The sequence below is a fragment of the Theropithecus gelada genome, chromosome 16 (genome assembly GCF_003255815.1).
Source record: "Theropithecus gelada isolate Dixy chromosome 16, Tgel_1.0, whole genome shotgun sequence".
Lineage (NCBI taxonomy): Eukaryota > Metazoa > Chordata > Mammalia > Primates > Cercopithecidae > Theropithecus > Theropithecus gelada.
Window position 1 is genome coordinate 69,301,371 of NC_037684.1, and position 20,335 is coordinate 69,321,705.

General features: G+C 47.3%; 1 protein-coding gene across 5 annotated transcripts in view; it reads left to right on the forward strand.

The window, feature by feature from the left end:
* Nucleotides 1–20,335, forward strand: part of ARHGAP44 (Rho GTPase activating protein 44) — a 205,836-nt gene that overhangs the window by 172,306 nt on the left and 13,195 nt on the right. For 3 of the 5 annotated variants that reach the window (XM_025363634.1, XM_025363632.1, XM_025363635.1), the window contains 2 exons: nt 195–375; nt 16,038–16,259. In XM_025363634.1, the coding sequence (XP_025219419.1) occupies nt 195–375; nt 16,038–16,259 (403 nt within the window). Of the gene's footprint in view, nt 1–194; nt 376–15,255; nt 15,274–16,037; nt 16,260–20,335 lie in introns of all 5 variants that reach the window. The other 2 variants (XM_025363633.1, XM_025363631.1) reach the window with 1 other exon arrangement.

Below are 20,335 nucleotides of genomic sequence, written 5' to 3' on the forward strand. Positions count from 1 at the left end.
GATCATGTGTTCCCCTTTTTGGCCTGTTAATGTGATGCATTATGTTAATAAGGTGAATTAATATGTGGAACCATGGGATGAAATTTTCTAGGGATGACATATGAGGGAGTGGGTGTCTGGACTCATTCCTTCCCTGACCAGGAAGGGTATGGCAGACCAAGAGTTCACGTGTACCAATTCTTTCTTCCCCGCAGAGATAGAGTTCAACATTACTGGCAATTATGGGAGTCCAGTCCACGTGAACCATAATGCCAACTACAGCTCAATGCCCTCCCCAGACATGGACCCTGCTGACCGGCGCCAGCCCGAGCAGGCCCGCCGGCCCCTCAGCGTCGCCACAGATAATATGATGCTGGAGTTTTACAAAAAGGATGGGTATGAACTGGTATCTCTTTCTCAGCACTGGGGATTGGGGGAGGTGGTAGGGGTGGATGGGTGACACATAAGAAAAACAGAATTATGGGAAGACTGCACTGACTCATAGCAGTTTAGGTGACTCGTAGCAATTAAACTGTATCTGCTCTGTCTAGGATGAGTTTCTTTGACTTGCCTCCCTTTAGACCAGAGGTCAGGGTAGCCTTCTTAGCTGACACGGTTGTGATCAGTATTAATTAGTTCTCATCAAAAGAAAGAAAAAATAGTCACTGAGGGGAATTAAAAAAAATACATACACACTTTATTTGGAATCAAAATGTATACATGTAGATCAATTCCAGAATTTGTAGTGGCTTTACTTTGATTATAAATCGGCTCATCTGCATTCTTCAGAAGCATCCTGGCATAAACAATACATTTAATGTAGTTTAACATTCCCAGTTTCAGCCTAAAACTTGAAACAGGCTGAGTGTAAAATCCTTCTAGGTTTTTAAGATGTTTTCCTATCTTTTCATATTAACATCCGTAACTACTTCAATGCAGTTATTAAGAGGCTTGTAAGTACTTTCAGTTTAGTTTGCACAGGAACAACCCTGTCCACGCTCATGTTACATTAGTTTATATAATATTGAACTACATAATGACTCCCATAGCAAGAAAGATGGGCGTAAACAGGTTTCATAACAAGCACAGCTGACTCACGGTAAGCACCAGCTCAGCCATGGCAACCAGAGGACGTGGACTAATGAGCGTGTTCAGCAAGCTGCAGGCATCCATGAATACCTCTTACAGGAGGATATTGTGTGGGTCAGGCAAGTCAGTTCAGTAAACTTTGGTTAGAAATTAAAAATTACTACTGTAAAATAAAATTTAGCAACTGCTCCTTTAGGATAGATGAGAGCATAAAGCATTGAATGGGAGTATCGGAAATGCAGATAATAGGAAGTAAGCTAGCTAGAACCTTCCCCTTTCCTGGCAGACCACTGGGCAGCCAGAAGGATGTGCTTGAAAGGTCCATGGCCTAAAGGGCACAGGAGGGAAGGCTGAAAATCCAAGAACTGTTAGAGGTGTGTGAATCTTACTTTTCACCCCGCTTCTTTCTGAATGGGAGTTGGTATTGGAGAACTAAAGTTGGCAGACTAGACCTAGGCTTGTTTCCTGGGATGATGGTAAAGCCTTCACAATGGTCAATATTTCTTCTTTGTTACTTCACCTATCAGAGACCATTTGTATGTGGCAGGTGGGAGTTGTTTGTGTGCTCTATGCTGGTGTTTATTGTTCTCCACATGGTGGAGAAAGAAAAAAATGGAAATTCTTAGAAATTCAAATGAGTAGGAAAACATTGCATTCTTTTTTGTTTTGTTTTAAGACAGAGTCTCGGCTGGGCGCGGTGGCTCATGCCTGTAATCCCAGCACTGGGAGGCCGAGGCAGGCGGATCACAAGGTCAGGTGTTCGAAACCAGCCTGACCAACATGGTGAAACTCTGTCTTTACTAAAAATACAAAAATTAGCCGGGCATGGTGGTGCGCATTTGTAATCCCAGCCACTCAGGAGGCTGAGGCAGGGGAATCACATGAACCTGGGAGGCGGAGGTTGCAGTGAGCCAAGATTGTGCCACTGCATTCCAGCCTGGGCAACAGAACAAGACTCCATCTCGAAAAAAAAAAAAAAAAAAAAAAAAAAAAAAAAAGAAAAAAAAAAAAGAGAGTCTCTGTCTGTCACCCAGGCTGGAGTGCAGTGGTGCAATCTTGGCTCACTGCAACCTTGCCTCCTGGTTTCAAGTAAAAATTCTCATGCCTCAGCCTCCCGAATAGCTGGGATTACAGGCAGGAGCCACCATGCCTGGCCAATTTTTGTATTTTTAGTAGAGATGGGGTTTTGCCATGTTGGCCAGCCTGGTCTCGAACTCCTGACCTCAGGTGTTCCTCGCGCCTCGGCCTCCCAAAGTACTGGGGTCTCAAGTGTGAGCTACTGTGTGCCTGGCCTCAGAAAAAATGTCTTTAATCTATAAAAAGGAATATACTTAGAATCTGAGAGAGACAGAGAAAAGTGGAGAGTGCATTGGAATTTGTTTTTAAATCTTATTAACTCAGGTCCTTTGTGAAATCTCTGTAAGCTGAAGGGATGCTCTTGAGGGTAAATTCTGGTCCTGGCTGGGTGATACAGCACTCCTGATATTCCAGGTGTTTCTACATCCAAAATGTGCCCCTCCATCCCTCCTGCATCCTCTCTGCCAGATCTGTTCTGATTCCAGTGCCTCCTGGGTGCACTCCAAATGGCCTCTAAGAGAGAGTTACCACTGCAGGTGCATTGCGGTACTCAGAGTTCACTGGCCCACTATCTGCAGGCAGATGCAAAAACTTGAGCAATATCTTAAGCAGATGCCTTATATCTGATCAAGCTCTCCTGCTTAAGAATTTTGTAAATGATGCGTCCATTCTGTATACTATTCTTATTTAAAGTTGAAACTGCCACCATCTACTTTAAGAGTACAGGAAATTTATTACATAATTTATTGTTGTACGTGAAATAAAATATATGTTTCAAAATGTGTATTGAATGTTAAATTCAGGCTGGGGGCGGTGGCTCACGCCTGTAATCCCAGCATTTTGGGAGGCCGAGGCGGGTGGATCACCTGAGGTCAGGAGTTCGAGACCAGCCTGAACAACATGCAGAAACCCCATCTCTACTAAAAATACAGAATTAGCCCGGTATGATGGCACATGCCTGTAATCCCAGCTACTCGGAAGGCTGAGGCAGGAAAATCGCTTGAACCTAGGAGGTGGAGGTTACAGTGAGCCAAGATCGTGCCATTGCGTGACAGCCTGGGCAACAAGAGCAAAACTCTGTCTCCAAAAAAAAAAAGTTAAATTCAATGAAGGTCTTACCGGTTTAGGGTGGCTCTCCCTGAGTTGTCTGGGGTAGAGCATCTGTGCGTACGTTTTAAGGAATTGTAGTGAATTACAGAAGATCAGTTCTTCCCTGACCTTAAAGAGAAACCTAAAGTTGTGGGTGTTTGCGGGAGAGGAAAGAAATTTACATCTCTTGAGTCCCTGTGTTATCTTAGTAACATTACGGCAGCTCTCTATATTGGCCCCATTTCTGATCTTTTGAAATCTATGAGATGCATTTTGAAGTCTTCACACTGCTCATTGAAACCCTGACAAATTAAAGCTCATGTTATTGAAGGTTTTTGGCCAAGTTAAAAAAACAGATATATATATGAATTATATATCAATAAAGCAGATACTTATTTAAAAAGAAAATTAGAGGCAGAAAAACTGGGTAAAATTGCAAAGAAATGGTAAGTTCCCCGTCTGTGTCAGTGACACTTTCCTAGGCTGATGGCTGTTATGTCCTAGATGTCATACAAAGCGTCTTACTCCCCTCACAACTCTGGGCTTTGGTCCTGATGCCTTTCTGATTCAAAATGATGCAGGAAGCTGGGTTTCTTTAGCAGGGCTTGGGGTCCAATTCAGGAGCTTCTATATACATTTTTCATCATTGTGGTAGGTTAAATAATGCCCATCCACTAAAGAAAAACAGATCTAAAGCCCTGGAAACTATTCATATTTCCTTATTTTGGAAAAAGGTCTTTGAATATGCTCTTGAAATAAGGAGATTGATGATTCTGGATTATCAAGATGGACTCTACATGACATCACGTGCATCCTTATTAAGAGGGAGGCAGAGAGAGATTTTACTGCACACACACAGGAAATGTGAAGATGGAACAGAGAGAAATTTGAAGAGATGGCCACAAGCCAGAGATTGCCAACACCCACCAGAAGCTAGAAGAGGGAGCAAAGCCTTGCTCCCTTCTTGATTTCCACCTGGTAATACTGACTCTAATTTATTTAGAAAATCAATTTCTGGGTGAGGCGTGGTGGATCATGCCTGTAATCCCAGCACTTTGGGTGGCCAAGGTGGGTGGATCATCGGAGGCCGGGAGTTCAAGACCAGCCTGACCAACATGGAGAAATCCCGTCTCTACTAAAAATACAAAATTCGTCAGGCATGGTGGCGCATGCCTGTCATCCTAGCTACTCGGAGGGCTGAGACGGGAGAATCACTTGAACCCAGGAGGCAGAGGTTGCAATGAGCCGAGATAGCGCCATTGCACTCCAGTCTGGGCAATAGGAGCGAAACGCCATCTCAAAAAAGAAAAGAAATTTCCATTGTTTACCAACCTTGTGGTTGGTTCTTGTGATAGCAGCCACAGGAAGCCAGTGCTGTTGTCCACTGCAGCTCCATACCAAGAGCTTTGGTAAAGATGGCAGCAGATGCTTTGATTGTCCTCCCAGAGAGTGTTGGAATCTGAGTGCCCTCCCTTCGAATCTGAGTTGCTCTGGTGAGTTACCTACCTAGTAGGATGTGGCAGAGGTGATGTTCTGGGACTGCTGAGGCCAGGTCAGAAGAAGCCTTGTAGATTCTTCCTGGGTCTCTGGGGACAGTCACTCTTGGAGCCCAGTACCATCCTACATGGAAATCCAAGCAGCTCCTTGGAGAGAAATAGAAGTCCCCAACCCTCAAGCCCAGCTGAGCACTGTCCTGACAGCTGGCACAACTCCAAGCTCTGAGAAGGAGTCATCCTGGAGTCTTCAGCCCAAGTCAGACCACCTCTGCCAATGCTGTGTGTGCAGACAGGACAGCCTTGCGCCAATGCTGTGTGTGCAGACAGGCTGGCCTTGTACCAATGCTGTGTGTTCAGACAGGCCTGCCTTGCCAAGCCCTGCCAGAACTCTAGACTGGTGATCCAGATAGCCATGCTAAGTTTTAGGGTAGTTTGTTACATAAGAAGGATAGCCAGAACAAGCTTAAAAAAAAAAAAAAAAAGAAAAGAAAATCCTGCAACCCCGTCACCTGTCCCAAATCTCCCCATCTGATTTAAATGTCCTGGCCTGGAATAAGTATGTGATTCTAATGTGCTGGGATTGGGAACCACTGAATAATTTTGCCACTCTGAATAAAGAATTTGGCAATGGTACATTTTATTATTATTATTATTTATCAAAACTTTCCTACTTTAGCCATTGAGTGTTGGTGTGATGTATAGGATGTCGTAACTCTGCCAACACTCTGAGCAACAAAGTATTAAATCACACTATTATTTTCTGTGCTTTTTAAACTCCTTAGGAAGTTTGGGTGCAGACTATGTTTTTAGTGTCTTTTTTGTTTGAGTTGTTTTTTTGGTTTATAGAATAGTGAAATGTGTGTCTTAGGTCATTAGTCCTAAATAATAAATGAAAGTAACTACAGTCCCTTCTATTTCTCTGACAGTGCCAGACTTCCTGGTCAAATCAATTTGTTTTTTCTACCGCCTTCAAAAGAGTTTGCCAAAGTGTCTACACTCTCTTGCTGGTTGGTGAGGGAGCACCCATGGAGCCAGCATTGGGCTTTGGACTCTTAAGCATTTATCAGATGCCTCCACTGGCTGCATCCCCAAATGAGCCTGGACAAGCTGGGCCAGGACTGTTGAGGGACCCGTGGAGAAGCCCAGAGGCAAGAACAGAAGTGACAGGCTGGGCACAGTGGCTCACGCCTGTAATCCCTGCACTTTGGGAGGCCCAGGTGGGCGGATCACTTGAGGTCAGGAGTTCTAGACCAGTCTGGCCAACATGGTGAAACCTCATCTCTACTAAAAATACCAAAGAAATTAGCTGGGCGTGGTGGCAGATGCCTGTAATCCCAGCTACTCGGGAGGCTGGGGCAGGAGAATTGCTTGAACCCAGGAGGCAGAGGAGGTTGCAGTGAGCCAAGATCACACCACTGCAGTCCAGCCTGGGCGATAGAGTGAGACTCCATCTCAAAAAAACAGAATAGAAGCGACATGGTTAACGTGTCCTCCTCCCTAGCATCATGTCCCTTCCTTCCCGATAGCTGTCGGATAGCTACCATCTTCCCGTTCTCTCCTCTCTGTCTCCACGCCCTACAAGATGCCCATCTGAGACTTCAGTAGACCACTGCCCACTCCCTACCTCTGTGTTTCCTCAGTACCTTCCTCCCTACTGCCTGTTTTCTTCTTTCTGGCTCTGGCCCCTGCTCCCGCACTTGCCCTGCTGGCTTGTCCATCTGTTCTGTTGCCCCTGCTTAGTTCTAGCCTCTCATAGCCTGAAACCCACGGATGACAAGGCCCTGACAGCATCTGTGAAGCTGCCCCACAGACCCCATCAGAACCTCCTTGGATCCCGATGGGCCGGCGATCTGCCATGGAGATCCAGCTACCTCAGGCCTTGATTCTCAGAAGACCAACAGCCTACGGCTCCTCTTTGCAGGCTTGAAACCCGACGCACCTACAGCCATTACACTTGCTCCAGCATGGTCTGATCCTCAGGCGTTCTCTACCAGAGCCAGTTGACAGCCACCCAGAAGGTCTATGGGATATTTACACCAGGGCCAGCAGCCTCCCTTGAGCTCTGTTTAGTGGGTAGCCCATTCTCAGACTGTGCTTGAGAGTTGCACTGCAAAGGGCTTGTCCCACTCCGGTGGACTTTAATCTAGATGTTCAGTAATTTGGAAAAGGCACCCTTGATTGAGAGAGTTCTAGAATAATTCAAGCTGTGCCTTATGGTATACCAGTTTCCACTGGTGGTTGGTTATATTATGAGTGGGGAGGAGGGTGGAATCTGATGTCTAATAAGTTCCTGAAACACCTGATCAACACACTGAAGCCAGTTTCTTTAGTGTATGACTTCTTAGAGTCTTTAACACACTGTTACAAGCCACAGACCTCCACAGGGGGCTGTAGCATACATCATTTCCCAAATTTAGTAGATCACAAAACCTGAGATAAACTGCACCAGTGCCCCAAGGGACTTGTTTTTGCAATTGCAGACATGGATGTCCTGTGTCAATCCTGTGGCGGAGAGATGAACACCACATTAAAATCCCTGAGGCCAGGTGCAATGACTCACACCTGTAATCCCAGCACTATAGGAGGCTGAGACAGGAGGATTGCTTGAGGCCAGGAGTTCAAGACCAATCTGGGCAACATAGCGAGACATCATCTATATAAACAATTTTTTTTTTTTTTTGAGACGGAGTCTCGCTCTGTCGCCCAGGCTGGAGTGCAGTGGCGTGATCTCCGCTCACTGCAAGCTCCACCTCCCGGGTTCACGCCATTCTCCTGCCTCAGCCTCCCGAGTAGCTGGGACTACAGGCGCCCACTGCCACGCCCGGCTAATTTTTTGTATTTTTAGTAGAGACGGGGTTTCACCGTGTTAGCCAGGATGGTCTCCAGCTCCTGAGATCTCCTGACCTCGTGATCCACCCTCCTCGGCCTCCCGAAGTGCTGAGATTATAGGCGTGAGCCACCACGCCCGACCTATACAAGCAATTTTTAAAAATTAGCCAGGCGTGGTGGCTCGCACCTATAGTCCCAGCTACTCAGAAGGCTGAGACGGGTGAATCCCTTGAGCCTGGGAAGCGGAGGCTGCAGAGAGCTGTGATAGCGCCACTGCACGCCAACATGGGTGACATAGTGACATGCTGTCTCAAAAAAAAAAAAAAAAAATCCCTGAAAGAGATTATGTCATGGATAAGTAATGCAATAATTTTAGTTCAGAGCCTGAACCTATGATAAGACAAACTTACCTAGAAAGTCATCTGCGTATGAATATGGAAAATGTGACTCCTGTTTTGGGTTAGGGTTGTCTACATGGAGAGGGATGTTTTTGGTCCAGGCTCCTTATCAGCCATCTCTCTTGGAGTTAGACATTGTCGGATGCTGGGCAATTCTGAAATGTTGTCAGAGGACTTGGCCTTTACATGTACCAGAGAGGATAAGGTACTTGGTTGCTACTTACTCCCAGAAAAGCTGGAAAATACTGAATTCAGGCCTCACTGGGTGTGTGTAGGCCAGGCTAAGTCTTACGAGCTTTGAGTCTCCTTTTCATTCACCTTCACTGTCCAGGACATCATCTGCTGACCCTGTGGTTCCCTGCCACAGTTCATCTTACAGTCCCTGAATATGCATGTCTACAATGGGTGTTTGGGAAGCTTCTGTGGATATCTGGAGAACTACCAGGTTTCCCTGCCCCCTCTTTCTTGGCCGGCCTTTGCCAAATATCACTGATCTCTAGAACAAAAACCAAAACCTTCCAAATCTCTATAGACTCGAACACTTCACAGCCATATATTGGCTGACACCTCCTCTGGCTAGAATTCTTCCTGACCGAGAGTCAAAAACAGCACTGCAGATGTCTGTTCTTCAGAGGTCTGTTCTGCTAACCCCAGACAACTCAGCTAGAATGATCCACAGCAAAATTCTGCCTGGCGATAAGTGTATTCTACCTATAGATACCTATTCTTCTTGGAGCTGGGATCTTCCAAATTTTATATATTTTTTTGGCTTATTTTTCTCCTTTTTTTTTCCCCCTCTTCTTCCTTCTCCTCCTCCTCCCTACTCCGCCTTTTTTTTTTTTTTTTTTTTTTTTTGCTGGGGCAGGTCTTTGTTTCTCTTTAATTTTTATAAGGTCTCCATCCAGGGTGCGTCAATGGCTGAATACTGGCCAGGGTTAGACTTCGGAGTGTGAATCAGAAGATCCTGATCCACAGCTCTTTTTTCTTTTTTTTTTTTTCGGAGATAGAGTCTTGCTCAGTTACCCAGGCTGGTCTCAAACTCCTGGACTTAATGATCCTCCCACCTCAGCCTCCCGAATAGCATAACCCATAACTTTTAGTGGGCAGAGACGCAATAGAATGTCATACACGGTGGTTGCAATGTCTGGAACTGAATTTGTCCACGCTCCCCTCCTGCCTCAATTCCTCAACAAAGACAGGCTTATTCTGAACTCTGCCATCATGGAGTGCCTGGGAAGGCATTTTTCTTACATGGTTTCCTTGCTTTCCCCATCACAATACCGGTGACCTTCTCATTTGGAGTAAAAGGCATGACCCCATTTTCTAAGTTCATGGGGCTTAGAAGTGAGCAGACACAATCTTCCACCGGTTTACCCTTAGCTGCTCTAGTTGACCGCTGAGCACCTCCTCACCAACACATCACTTCATTGCTTCCCTCTTGAACCCTGAGCCGTCGTTCCATTGGTCCTGGGCCTGATCCTTTCCCTATGTGGTCTACAAGGTTGTAGACTTTAAAAGAAGCATGCCATTTCATCTCTAGCATCAAGGAGCCATTTATAGCTCTTCTCTTTCTACTTGTCCCTGCTTACACTGTGTGAAAATAATAACCCTATAAGCAGAGTCTGAGCATTAGAATCAGGCTGTCTCTGAGTTCAACTCCTGGTTACTCAACTCTGAATGCCTCAGTTTCTTCATATGCAAAATGGGGAAATCATGGTAAGCACCAACTTGAGTCATTCTGAGCATTAAATGAAATAGTGCTTACAAAGTGTTTAGAATAAAGCTCAGCACATGGTAAATGTTAGCTGTTCTTTTTTTTTTTTTTTTTTGGGAGACAGAGTCTCACTCGGTCGCCCAGGCTGGAGTGCAGTGGCTGGATCTCAGCTCACTGCAAGCTCCGCCTCCCGGGTTCACGCCATTCTCCTGCCTCAGCCTCCCGAGTAGCTGGGACTACAGGCGCCCGCCACCTCGCCCCGCTAGTTTTTTGTATTTTTTAGTAGAGACGGGGTTTCACCGTGTTAGCCAGGATGGTCTTGATCTCCTGACCTCGTGATCCACCCATCTCGGCCTCCCAAAGTGCTGGGATTACAGGCTTGAGCCACCACGCCCGGCCTGTAAGCTGTTCTTAGTACAGGAAGCAGATTTTTTAGTGACATCCTCATGTTTTTAAGGTGGCAACATGGCGGAGCCCACTGACAAGGTGTCCCGATCAAGCCTTTTCCTTGCCACCTCAGGTGCTTGAATGTTTTTATCTGTCTCCACCTTACCATGAGCAACTGAGCTAATTCTACAAGCACGAAATATACAAACACCAAGGGCTTAGGGACAAAGCCAAGGACAGCTGACGGTTGCAGGAGGCTCCCCAGGAGGTAGAAAACCCTGTGTAAGCAGGAAGTGCTATGACCATTCCAGGCTGAGCCTCCTGCGCCCTAGTGTATTTTGTTTTCCAAAGAACTTTACAGACAAGATGACTCCTGCCTCCTTTACTGCCCCAATGACCTGGGTTGGGCGGTAAGACTTAGAAGGGTTTGCAGGCATCCCCTCTTTGTTTGTTCCTGAAGCCTGCAATCATCTAAGTAGGCTTTTAGCATCCCCTATTCTGAAACCCAAATTGGCTCATCCAACTCAGCAGAGCCCTGCAAGACTAAGAAACCTAGGGAAATGGGACTGATAATAACCTCCAATCCCCATTTTTTGTTCCCTGTTCTTTTTCTTTTCTTTTCTTTTTTTTTTTTTGAGACAGAGTTTCACACTGTAGTCCAGACTGGAGTGCAGTGGCGCAATCTCGGCTCACTGCAAGCTCCGCCTCCCGGGTTCACGCCATTCTCCTGCCTCAGCCTCCCAAGTAGCTGGGGCTACAGGCACCCACCACCACGGCCGGCTAATGTTTTGTATTTTTAGTAGAGATGGGGTTTCACCGTGTTAGCCAGGATGGTCTCGATCTCCTGACCTCGTGATCTGCCCGCCTCGGCCTCCCAACGTGCTGGGATTACAGGTGTGAGCCACCGCGCCTGGCCTCCCTGCTCTATTTCTATCAGAGAACTCACCCCAAACATCTTTTGATGTTTAGGGTCACTGTTAGGAACGGAAGAAATCCGATGGGAAACCCCATAAATCCGGGTGACATGAGCCAGATGGGGTCTTCCCAGCATCTCTGTCACGCTGTGCCTGAATCAGTAGAGTGTCCTCTTCCCCCCTTTATCAACATATTTTAGACTTGTGTTCATTCTGTTTCTTTCTCTGAGGAGATTCTTAAAAACAAGTTATATGTGCTTGGTACCTATAAGCACAAAGCATTATCACTGACACTACATCTTACTGATTTCTTAGTCAGGGCTAAGGGCTTTATGGCCACAGTTTCATTGGCTCCTTACAACAAATCGAAAGAAGAGAAGCATATTATTCCATTTTACAAAGGATGATCGGAGGATAATCTGATAGAACTCCTCTGTATTACAGAGTTAGTCGTTGGAAAATCTAGGATTCATACCCAAATTCTCTGCTTTCAAAGCCCTACTGCCCTGAGCCGGAGAGGGTGTGGAGTCACCACGTTATACCCAAAAAACACAAGCCAGATACTAGGCCTTTATATTCCCTCCATCGAGTTGTCATCCGATTCTCTGAATCTCCAGCTTGTCCGCACCATAAAACACCATTGGCTTAGCTAGCTAGACCCTGCTACAACCCACTGTATGACCGACCACTCAGCTTCTGCTACCAGGTCATGTGCAAGGGTATGCTAAATATATCTCAGCACTCAATAATTGATAAACTGTCTTCATGGAAGTGCCGGAAACAGGAAGGGAGGTATTAGCTCCATTCTATGGACGAAGAGAGAGCTCTACTGAGTCAGCGAATGGTTAACTGGGACTAGAGACCCAGGTCATTCCAGAACCTATTCCGTGATACTGTCTCATGAAAAATACCCACGTGTGCATTATGATAAATCCTATGCAAATATAAGATGCTGGCAAGCAGGGAAGATGGTTCTCCAGTGGGACTGCCTTGCCAAAGTGAGGACTTGTCACCTGACTCATGCCCCAGGCATCCCAGTGATGAGCGGTGACCACTCTGGATTCCCTGCCCCTTGTCGTCTTACTCTAAAAGAGAGCAGTGGTCCAGCCTGGGTAACATGGCGAAAACTCATCGCTAAAAAAATTACGAAAATTAGCCAGGCGTGGTGGCATGTGCCTGTAGTCCAAGCTACTCGGGAGGCTGAGATGAGAGGATCACTTGAACCCGAGAAGCTGGGGCTGCAGTGAGCCATGATCATGCCACTGCACCCCAGCCTGGGCGACAGAGCAAGACCCTGTCTCAAAAAAAAAAAAAAAAAAAAAAAGAAGAGAAGGAAAGAAAAAGAAAGAAGAGAAGAAGAGAAAAGAAGAAAGAAAAGAAGAAAAGAAGCAGTGGAGAAAATCATCTCAGGTTCCATTCCCCAGATGCTGTAGGCTCCCTACCTCCTACCACCAGGAGTCACAGAAAAGCCGGAAGGAGGGCTTGTGCCTCCTGCTTATTGATTTCTAAACCCTGTGCTTCACATTCTTGCTGGCCTGTGGCTTCTTGCTTCCACCTTGATTCAACTATAAAGGGATTGAAAAGGCAAATTGTTCTCAGTTTTCAGCAGAAGCATGGGAAATCTTTGCCATCTGGGCCGTCCTTAGGTATCCATGCAGGGATGTCTGCTGGAGTCAGATGTGTTTTATTAATTCCACTTCCGTGTTGCTCCTTTCTTAAGAAACAGCAGCGGTGCCTTGATTCTGGCTACTGTTTCTTTATGCAATAAGACAATGAACAGAAGCTTGTGAACTGCTGATATAACCTTTTGGTGGGATCCCCCGTCTTTGAGTAGATTCTCCTTCTTGGCGGCACACTGAGCAATTTTATTATGTCTGTCTTCAGGTTGAGTTTTATCTAGACATTTGAACATTTACATATACCATCTTGCTTTGGAAGGTAAATGCACTTTTAGGCTTCCAAGAGCGTTGCTGCTACCTTTGTGATTGATTTACTGTGTAAAGATTTATATTGCTATCTGAAAATGTCAGTGAACATTTGATGTGAATTCACAGTGAACATCTGATGCTCCCTCTTATGACAAAGTCATTTCAGCTGGGAAAGTCGTGATTGCATATGGCACTGTAGCCTCTCTGCAAGAGGAGAAGTAGCATGTTGAACTCATATTTCTCAGCTGCTGAAGTTTTGCCAGTGTTATTTAGCAAGTCTCGCCCAGTACCTACCCCATGCCCACCTGACACCTCCCCTTGGTAAACCAGAAGATCACCAAGGAGGCTGATGTCTGAGATTCCTGATGCTACAAGGTACTGTTGGGGAAATAGAAGGTACCCCCCACCAACTCTGACCCAGACCTTCTCACCAGGTGGAAAACCTTTTACAAGTAGAAGAGAAAGGGGCAAGGAGGAGAAGATGGGGTAGGACTTACATTTTTAGGGCTCCTTGTGCTGGTCACCGTGTGAAACGTCTCACTTGCCTGCAATCCTCACCAGCCATTGCAACTAAGTGGTATCAGTTCCGTTCCCCAAGAGGAATGTTAAGCTCTTTGTTCTTTTCATTCCCATACATTCTGAAGCCTGCAGACCACAGCTCGCTGATCCTCGGCAGCCTGCTTTAAATACCAGGGGATGCAACCAGACTCTGTCCCAGAGTTTCAAGTGGCCTCCAAAAGCATTTCTGGATATCCTATAGGAAGTGTTTGTTTATTGGTAGAAGGTTCGCAGACCCCAGATGACTTTGGAAACTATTGGGTCCAGGAAAGAGACATCCCTCCCCTTTCCCTCCATCCCTGGTACCTCCTTGAAGCCATCCAGCAGAGATGAGCAATAACAGCAATGGTACTAGACATGAGAAGGTGGTCCTAGAAAGGAAGGGAATCAGGAAGCCATCCCCATCCCACTGTGTGTTTGGTTTCAGCATCACTCCCCATATTTCCGTAAAGCACCTAAATCCCACCATCCTACCTGCTACAACCAGATCTCCTTAATTGAACTTTTGCTGTTATTAAATCTTGTTGCACCTCTACAAGGTAAATATGACCTTTCTAGGTGAGCAGGACTTCGTGGTGTAATAGTTTTGTGCTTCTGACTAGTGTAGGTGACCATTTGGCAGGGAGGAGGTGAGAGTGAGCACATCGTAGCCCTCATACACCTATCCCTCTCTGCAGATACGTGATAGAGACAAATGCTCGTTGGGAGTGTATGTTTTCTCTCTGAATGAATGTCTGTCTCTCCCTTAATGCTAGAAATGTGAGCCCTTACCTTAGTCAATGAAACCTTGGCTGAGGATGACAGCAGCAGTACCTCCTAGACCAGAGGAAAGGGAACTAACCACCTTCTAGTCTGTGTAACTTAGAAGTGAGTGGATAAGGCCGGGCGTGGTGGATCACGCCTGTAATCCCAGCACTTTGGGAGGCCGAGGCGAGTGGATCACCTGAGGTCAGGAGTTCGAGACCAGCCTGGCCAAGATGGTGAAACGCCGTCTCTACTAAAAATACAAAAATTACCTGGACGTGGTGGCAGGTGCCTGTAATCCCAGCTACTCGGGAGACTGAGGCAGGAGAATCGCTTGAACCCAGGAGGCAGAGGTTGCAGTGAGTGGAGATCGCGCAACTGCACTCCAGCCTGGGTGACAAGAGAGAAACTCAAATAAATAAATAAATAAATAATTTTTTTTTTGAGATGGAGTCTCGCTCTGTTGCCCAGGCTGTAGTGTAGTGGTGCGATCTCGACTCATTGCAAGCTCTGCCTCCTGGGTTCACGCCTCAGCCTCCTGAGTAACTGGGACTACAGGCGCCCGTCACCATGCCCGGCTAATTTTTTGTATTTTTAGTAGAGATAGGGTTTCACCATGTTAGCCAGAATGGTCTCGATCTCCTGACCTCACGATCCACCCGCGTTGGCCTCCCAAAGTGCTGGGATTACAGGCGTGAGCCACCACACCCGGCCATAAATAAGTAAAATTAAAAAAAAAAAAAAAAGTGAGCAGATGAACTTTTACCAATTTCTTTCTCCCTTCTGCCTCTTTCTTCCCCATGCCACACTGATATCAACTCTTCAACTGCTCTCTTTACCTGTGTGCATAGTAGGGTATGACTTGCCCTTACACAAATAGGAGAGACCAACTTTAGAGAGACCAACTAAATCGTATTAATTTTATAGCACAATAAAATCCCACCCCAAGACCCTGGACCGTGGAGAGAGACCCCTTGCAGAAAGACAACCTTTATGTCCAAAGGAAGGCCTAGATTTTTTGAAACTAATATCTGTATGTTTCTGTCCCTGCAGCCTTAGGAAAATCCAAAGGTATGGTATCCTCTGGTAGCTATGAGGCCATGCTCAGTCTCTTCAACTGAGCCACCTATGCATCGTAGTGAGTTCCACCAGAGGGTGAATGCGCCGCGTCTGGTTGCTTGGCCGACTGATTTGAAGCTGTGTGCCCATCATTAAAATAGAATCAGAGCCCAGAGGGACCACAGGCACAAGCAGCCCCTTCCCTGCTGTGTGGACAAGCGGGAGTGGCCTGCAGACGTGTGACCTGGCCAGGGTCCCAGCAGTGGTGGAGCTGGGGCTAGACTCCAAGTTACAAAAAGAAGGATGCATATTTAGATGTCTCCTGCTGTCAGTTCCACGCTCCCCCCTTCGCTGCCCCTCCCACCTCGTCTTGCACTTGGGAGGAGTGTCCCTGCCCCCCAGTTAGGCCACATACCGCTGTGAGGAAGGCTGGCAGTTTACACCCAGGGAGCTTGCCGGGCCATCATCCTAAGCTGGCTTTGGCAGAGGGTTGAAGCACAGCTTGTGGTCGCCAGCGCTGCCGACTGTGCCCTGCTCCTTGCCTCAGTGAGGGGGCCGCTCTTGCCAGGCCCGGGCTGCCCAGGGCTGTGTCTTGGCCTCCGGGAGCAGCCAGGGCGCTGGGAGCACAGCCCCCAATGCATCGCTTCCCGGGCCCCCGGGGTGCTAAAGCTGCGCTGCTCTTCTCCCAACGCGGACCTGCTTGAATGTGGGGGAGGGAGCCTGTCACCTGTCATCTGTCACGCGTGGGTAACCGGTGTCTTTGTGTCCCTCGCCAGCATGGGCGTGAGAGTCATGGACACAAACTGGGTGGCCCGAAGAGGCTCCTCGGCCGGTCGGAAAGCGTCCTGCGCCCCGCCCTCCATGCAGCCTCCCGCCCCGCCTGCCGAGCTGGCCGCGCCCCTGCCTTCGCCGCTGCCGGAGCAGCCCTTGGACAGCCCCGCGGCCCCCGCGCTCTCTCCATCCGGCCTGGGCCTCCAGCCTGGGCCCGAGCGCACCAGGTAAGCGCGGACCACTGCCGTCCTGGCGGGCTGGTGTGCGGTGCAGGGGGTGTCTGGGTTTGCTGCGCTGGAGGCCTCTTGGATTTCGTCGTTTCCCACGCCCCCGCCCCCATTTCAAAGCATTCACGTTTGGCTTCTGAATCGCGCTGGTACCAAGTAAGTCATCCACGGCTGCCTGGATTATCACACGAAATCCAGGCTTCCCCAGCATAGCATCGCAAGCAAGCAGAAGGTGGCAGCTTGCGAAAGCGGGGTGAGGAGTCTTAGGTTCCCCAACTCTCTGTTTCCCCCTTCCTCTGTCTTTGACGTTACAGTGGTCCCCCATATCCGTAGGGGATACATGCCAAGACCCCCAGCGCATGTCTGAAACAGCTGATAGTCCCGAACCCTATACATACTGTTATTTTTTCTTATACACACATACCTATGATAAAGTTTAATTTATACATTAGGCACAGTAAGACATGAGCAATAACTAGTAATAAAATAGAAGAATTATAAGCATATACTGTAATAAAATTATGTGAATGTGGTATCTCTCAATTTTTTTTTTTTTTTTTTTTTTTGAGATGGAGTCTCGGTTGGTCACCCAGGCTGGAGTGCAGTGGCGCAATCTCGACTCACTGCAACCTCCGCCTCCCAGGTTCAAGTGATTCTCCTGCCTCAGCCTCCCGAGTAGCTGGGATTACAGGCATGTGCCACCACGCCTGGCTAATTTTTGTATTTTTAGTAGAGATGGGGTTTCACTATGCTGGCTAGTCTGGTTTCGAACTCCTGACTTTATGTGATCCACCGCCTTTGCCTCCCAAAAAGTACTGGGATTACAAGCGTGAGCCACCATGCCCAGCCTGAAAATATTTTACTGAACTGTATGCACCTATTTTTGGGCCACCGTTGACCACAGGTAACTGAAACTGCAAAACCATGGATAAGGGGGACAACTGTATCCTATTTCGAAGTTTACAATTTCTGTGTTTCTCCTCCTCTTCTTTATAGTCATAGCAGCCATTTTTTTTTCTTTTTGTGCTGCTAAAATGGGTGCAAGTCAGGGAAGGAATGGAGGTGGCAGTCATACTGGGCCTGATGAGCTTCACAGCTTGCCACATGGTTGAATTGCCATTATTTTAGGGGAAGGAAAAAGAGAGGAAAGCATTCCATGGCTAGCTTGATGAACATGAACTGAGAACTTTCTCTTTTCAAAGATAAAAAGACATGATTGCTGCCCTTAAAAAGTTCACTTTCCAGTGAGCAAACAGGCCCTGACAAATAATGACAGCACTTGGTTATGCATCCCCAGCGGGGCAGGGGAGGAGACAGTACCTGGCCCTTCCTTGAAAAGGGCATGATGGGGGAGGCAGATTCTGGAAGTGAGAATTGCACCAACTTTGAAACAACTTTGCTGTTTGTCTCAATCTTTTCTCAAGCAGCAATTTAGAACACCAGGAAAGCAACATGAAATCAGATGCCACTGTGTCTCCTGTTAGAGGACATGGCATTCTTCCATGACCACTGCCAGAAAAGTTTTGGAGACTTTGGGAAGCTGAATCTTCTAACTCAAATCTTTCTCCAAACACACGTGCATACACATAGACACACATCCTCACACACCATCACCACCAGTACACAAATACACACCCACACCCACACCCACACCAATCCCCTACATCAGAGGCTTCCACTAGGCTTTTTAGTTTTGTTTCATTTTGTTTAATGGGTAAAAAATATTTTCACAACCGGGCAGGGTGGCTCCCACCTGTAATCCCAGCACTTTGGGAGGCTGAGGTGGGCGGATCACCTGAGGTCAGGAGTTCGAGACCAGCCTGGCCAACATAGTGAAACCCCATCTCTACTAAAAAGACAAAAATTAGCTGGGTGTGGTGGCGTACGTTTATAGTCCCAGGTACTCAGGAGGCTGAGGCAGGAGAATCACTTGAACCCAGGAGGCGGAGGTTGCAGTGAGCCGAGATGGCACCATTGCACTCCAACCTGGGCAACAGAGCAAGACTCTGTGTCAAAAAAAAAAAAAAAAAAAAGTATTTTCACTGTGAAACCAGGAGATGACAAAGGGGCAGGGGGATAAATAGTCTTAGAGCATAGAAGGGGGCACGTGACCCTGCATATGCTGGGTTGCTATTGATGACTTGAACTCAGAGGATGCTCGGTGCTGGTTGTGCACTTGCTAGGCCACAGATGGACCTGAGAGATGCAGAAGCAAGCACAGCAAGTTCATTGGGGAAGCAGAGCCTGAGAGTGGTGGGCCAGGTGAGGCCGACCAGGAGGACACAGACACACAGGCAGGAAATGAGCTGGGACCGTTTCCTTTTTGGACACTCATCGACTCCATCCTAGTTTCCCATCTTAGAAAGGGGACTCAGTGCCATGTGGTATTTGGCATATGAATAATATTTCTAAAAAGTGCTCCTTGAAGATGGATTCCCCCAGTCTCTGAAGGCATTCAGGAACATTCTCGATGGGTGGTCTTGCAGAGTCACTTGTGGGCAGGGAATGGCACCCTCTGGTTTAGATTATTTTAAAGGTCACTCACATTGCTCTGTGGCCAAATGTCTTTGCCCGGGCTGACCGGTTTTGTAACTTTGCTTTGGATGTTAGTGTTCTTTTTTGTTGTTGTTGTTTTACACCACTTTTTCCTCTCTCCCTGCATGGATTTCTCCCAGTACAAACAGGTGGTCCATTGTTTTGTTCGTGTTGTTTTGGTTTGTTGTGTTGTCTGTTTCCTGCATGTTTGCAACCCAGATGATGTTCCCTTGAGTGACCAGATTCTCTTTCTGGCTCCCCCTCCCCTGAGGATGGCAGGCCCTTCCTTCCCTCTAACTGGTTCCCACCCTCCCACTCCCTACTCCAGACCCTGCCTTCAGTTCTTTCCCTGGCTCTGGCCAGCCAGGCTCTGCCTCCACCTCCTGCCCAACTGCTTAGCATGAATGCTAACCTCAAAATTCTCCTTCCTGCTTCTTGGCACCAAGCTCACAGGCTGAGTCATGCTTCTTCAGCGCTAACTTGCCCTCAAACGTGCCTTAAGCATGCCTTGGTCATGTAATACCCCTAATAGCCACCCTACATCCCACCTCTCCCCATTGGGTCAGCTACACCTCTGCTAAAGAGAGAGGACAAGACTAAGTAGGTCAATCCTTGTTTCTGTGCTGGAGAAAGTGTGTTCGGGCCAAGCGTGGTAGCTCATGCCTGTAATCCCAGCACTTTGGGTGGCCGAGGCAGGTGGATTCCAAGGTCAGGAGATCGAGGCCATCCTGGCCAACATGGTGAAACCCCACCTCGACTAAAAATACAAAAATTAGCTGAGTGTGGTGGCGTGCATCTGTAATCCCAGCTACTCGGGAGGCTGAGGCAGGAGAATAACTTGAACCTGAGAAGCGGAGGTTGCAATGAGCCGAGATTGCGCCACTGCACTCCAGCCTGGTGATAGAGCGAGACTCTGTATCCAAAAAAAAAAAAAAAAGTGTGTCTGGTGGCAGGGAACAGAAGGAAGAGCTCATTCCTAGATCCTTGGATAGACGTGTGTCTAAAGGAAGGAAGAAGAGTCTACCCACCCACAAGAAGCAATTTTTTGGTTTGCTGGTTATGAGATGTTTTTGGTTGGTTGGTTGGCCAACCAAACTATCTGCAACTTGATAGTGGCAGAGATGGATGGAAGGGTAGGTGGATATTTGGCATTGATGCCCGGGTACCTGGTAACCTGGAGCCTGAGGTCCTTGTCCAGCCTGAGTGAGGCAAGGGTTTTCTGTTTCTGTTTTTCATGAACAGAATAGAGAAGGGAATTATTGCTCTTTTGGTTCCTCTGAATAAAATGGTTTTTGTCCCTTGGGGAACTAGGTTTAGTGTGTAAGACTCATCCCAAGTGGGAGAGAATGTGCCTCCACATTGAATGGGATCTTTCCTTTATTTATTTGCATGAGGAAGACAATCTGTGTTTTGACGCCGTGGGCTTCTCCGGCCCAGCTCCCTGCTCCCAGTCTTTCTCACCTCAGTGGACAAGAATGCTCTGTTCCTATTGGAATTTTCTCCAAATTAACACTTGGAGTTTCTAGATCAGTTTAGGAAAG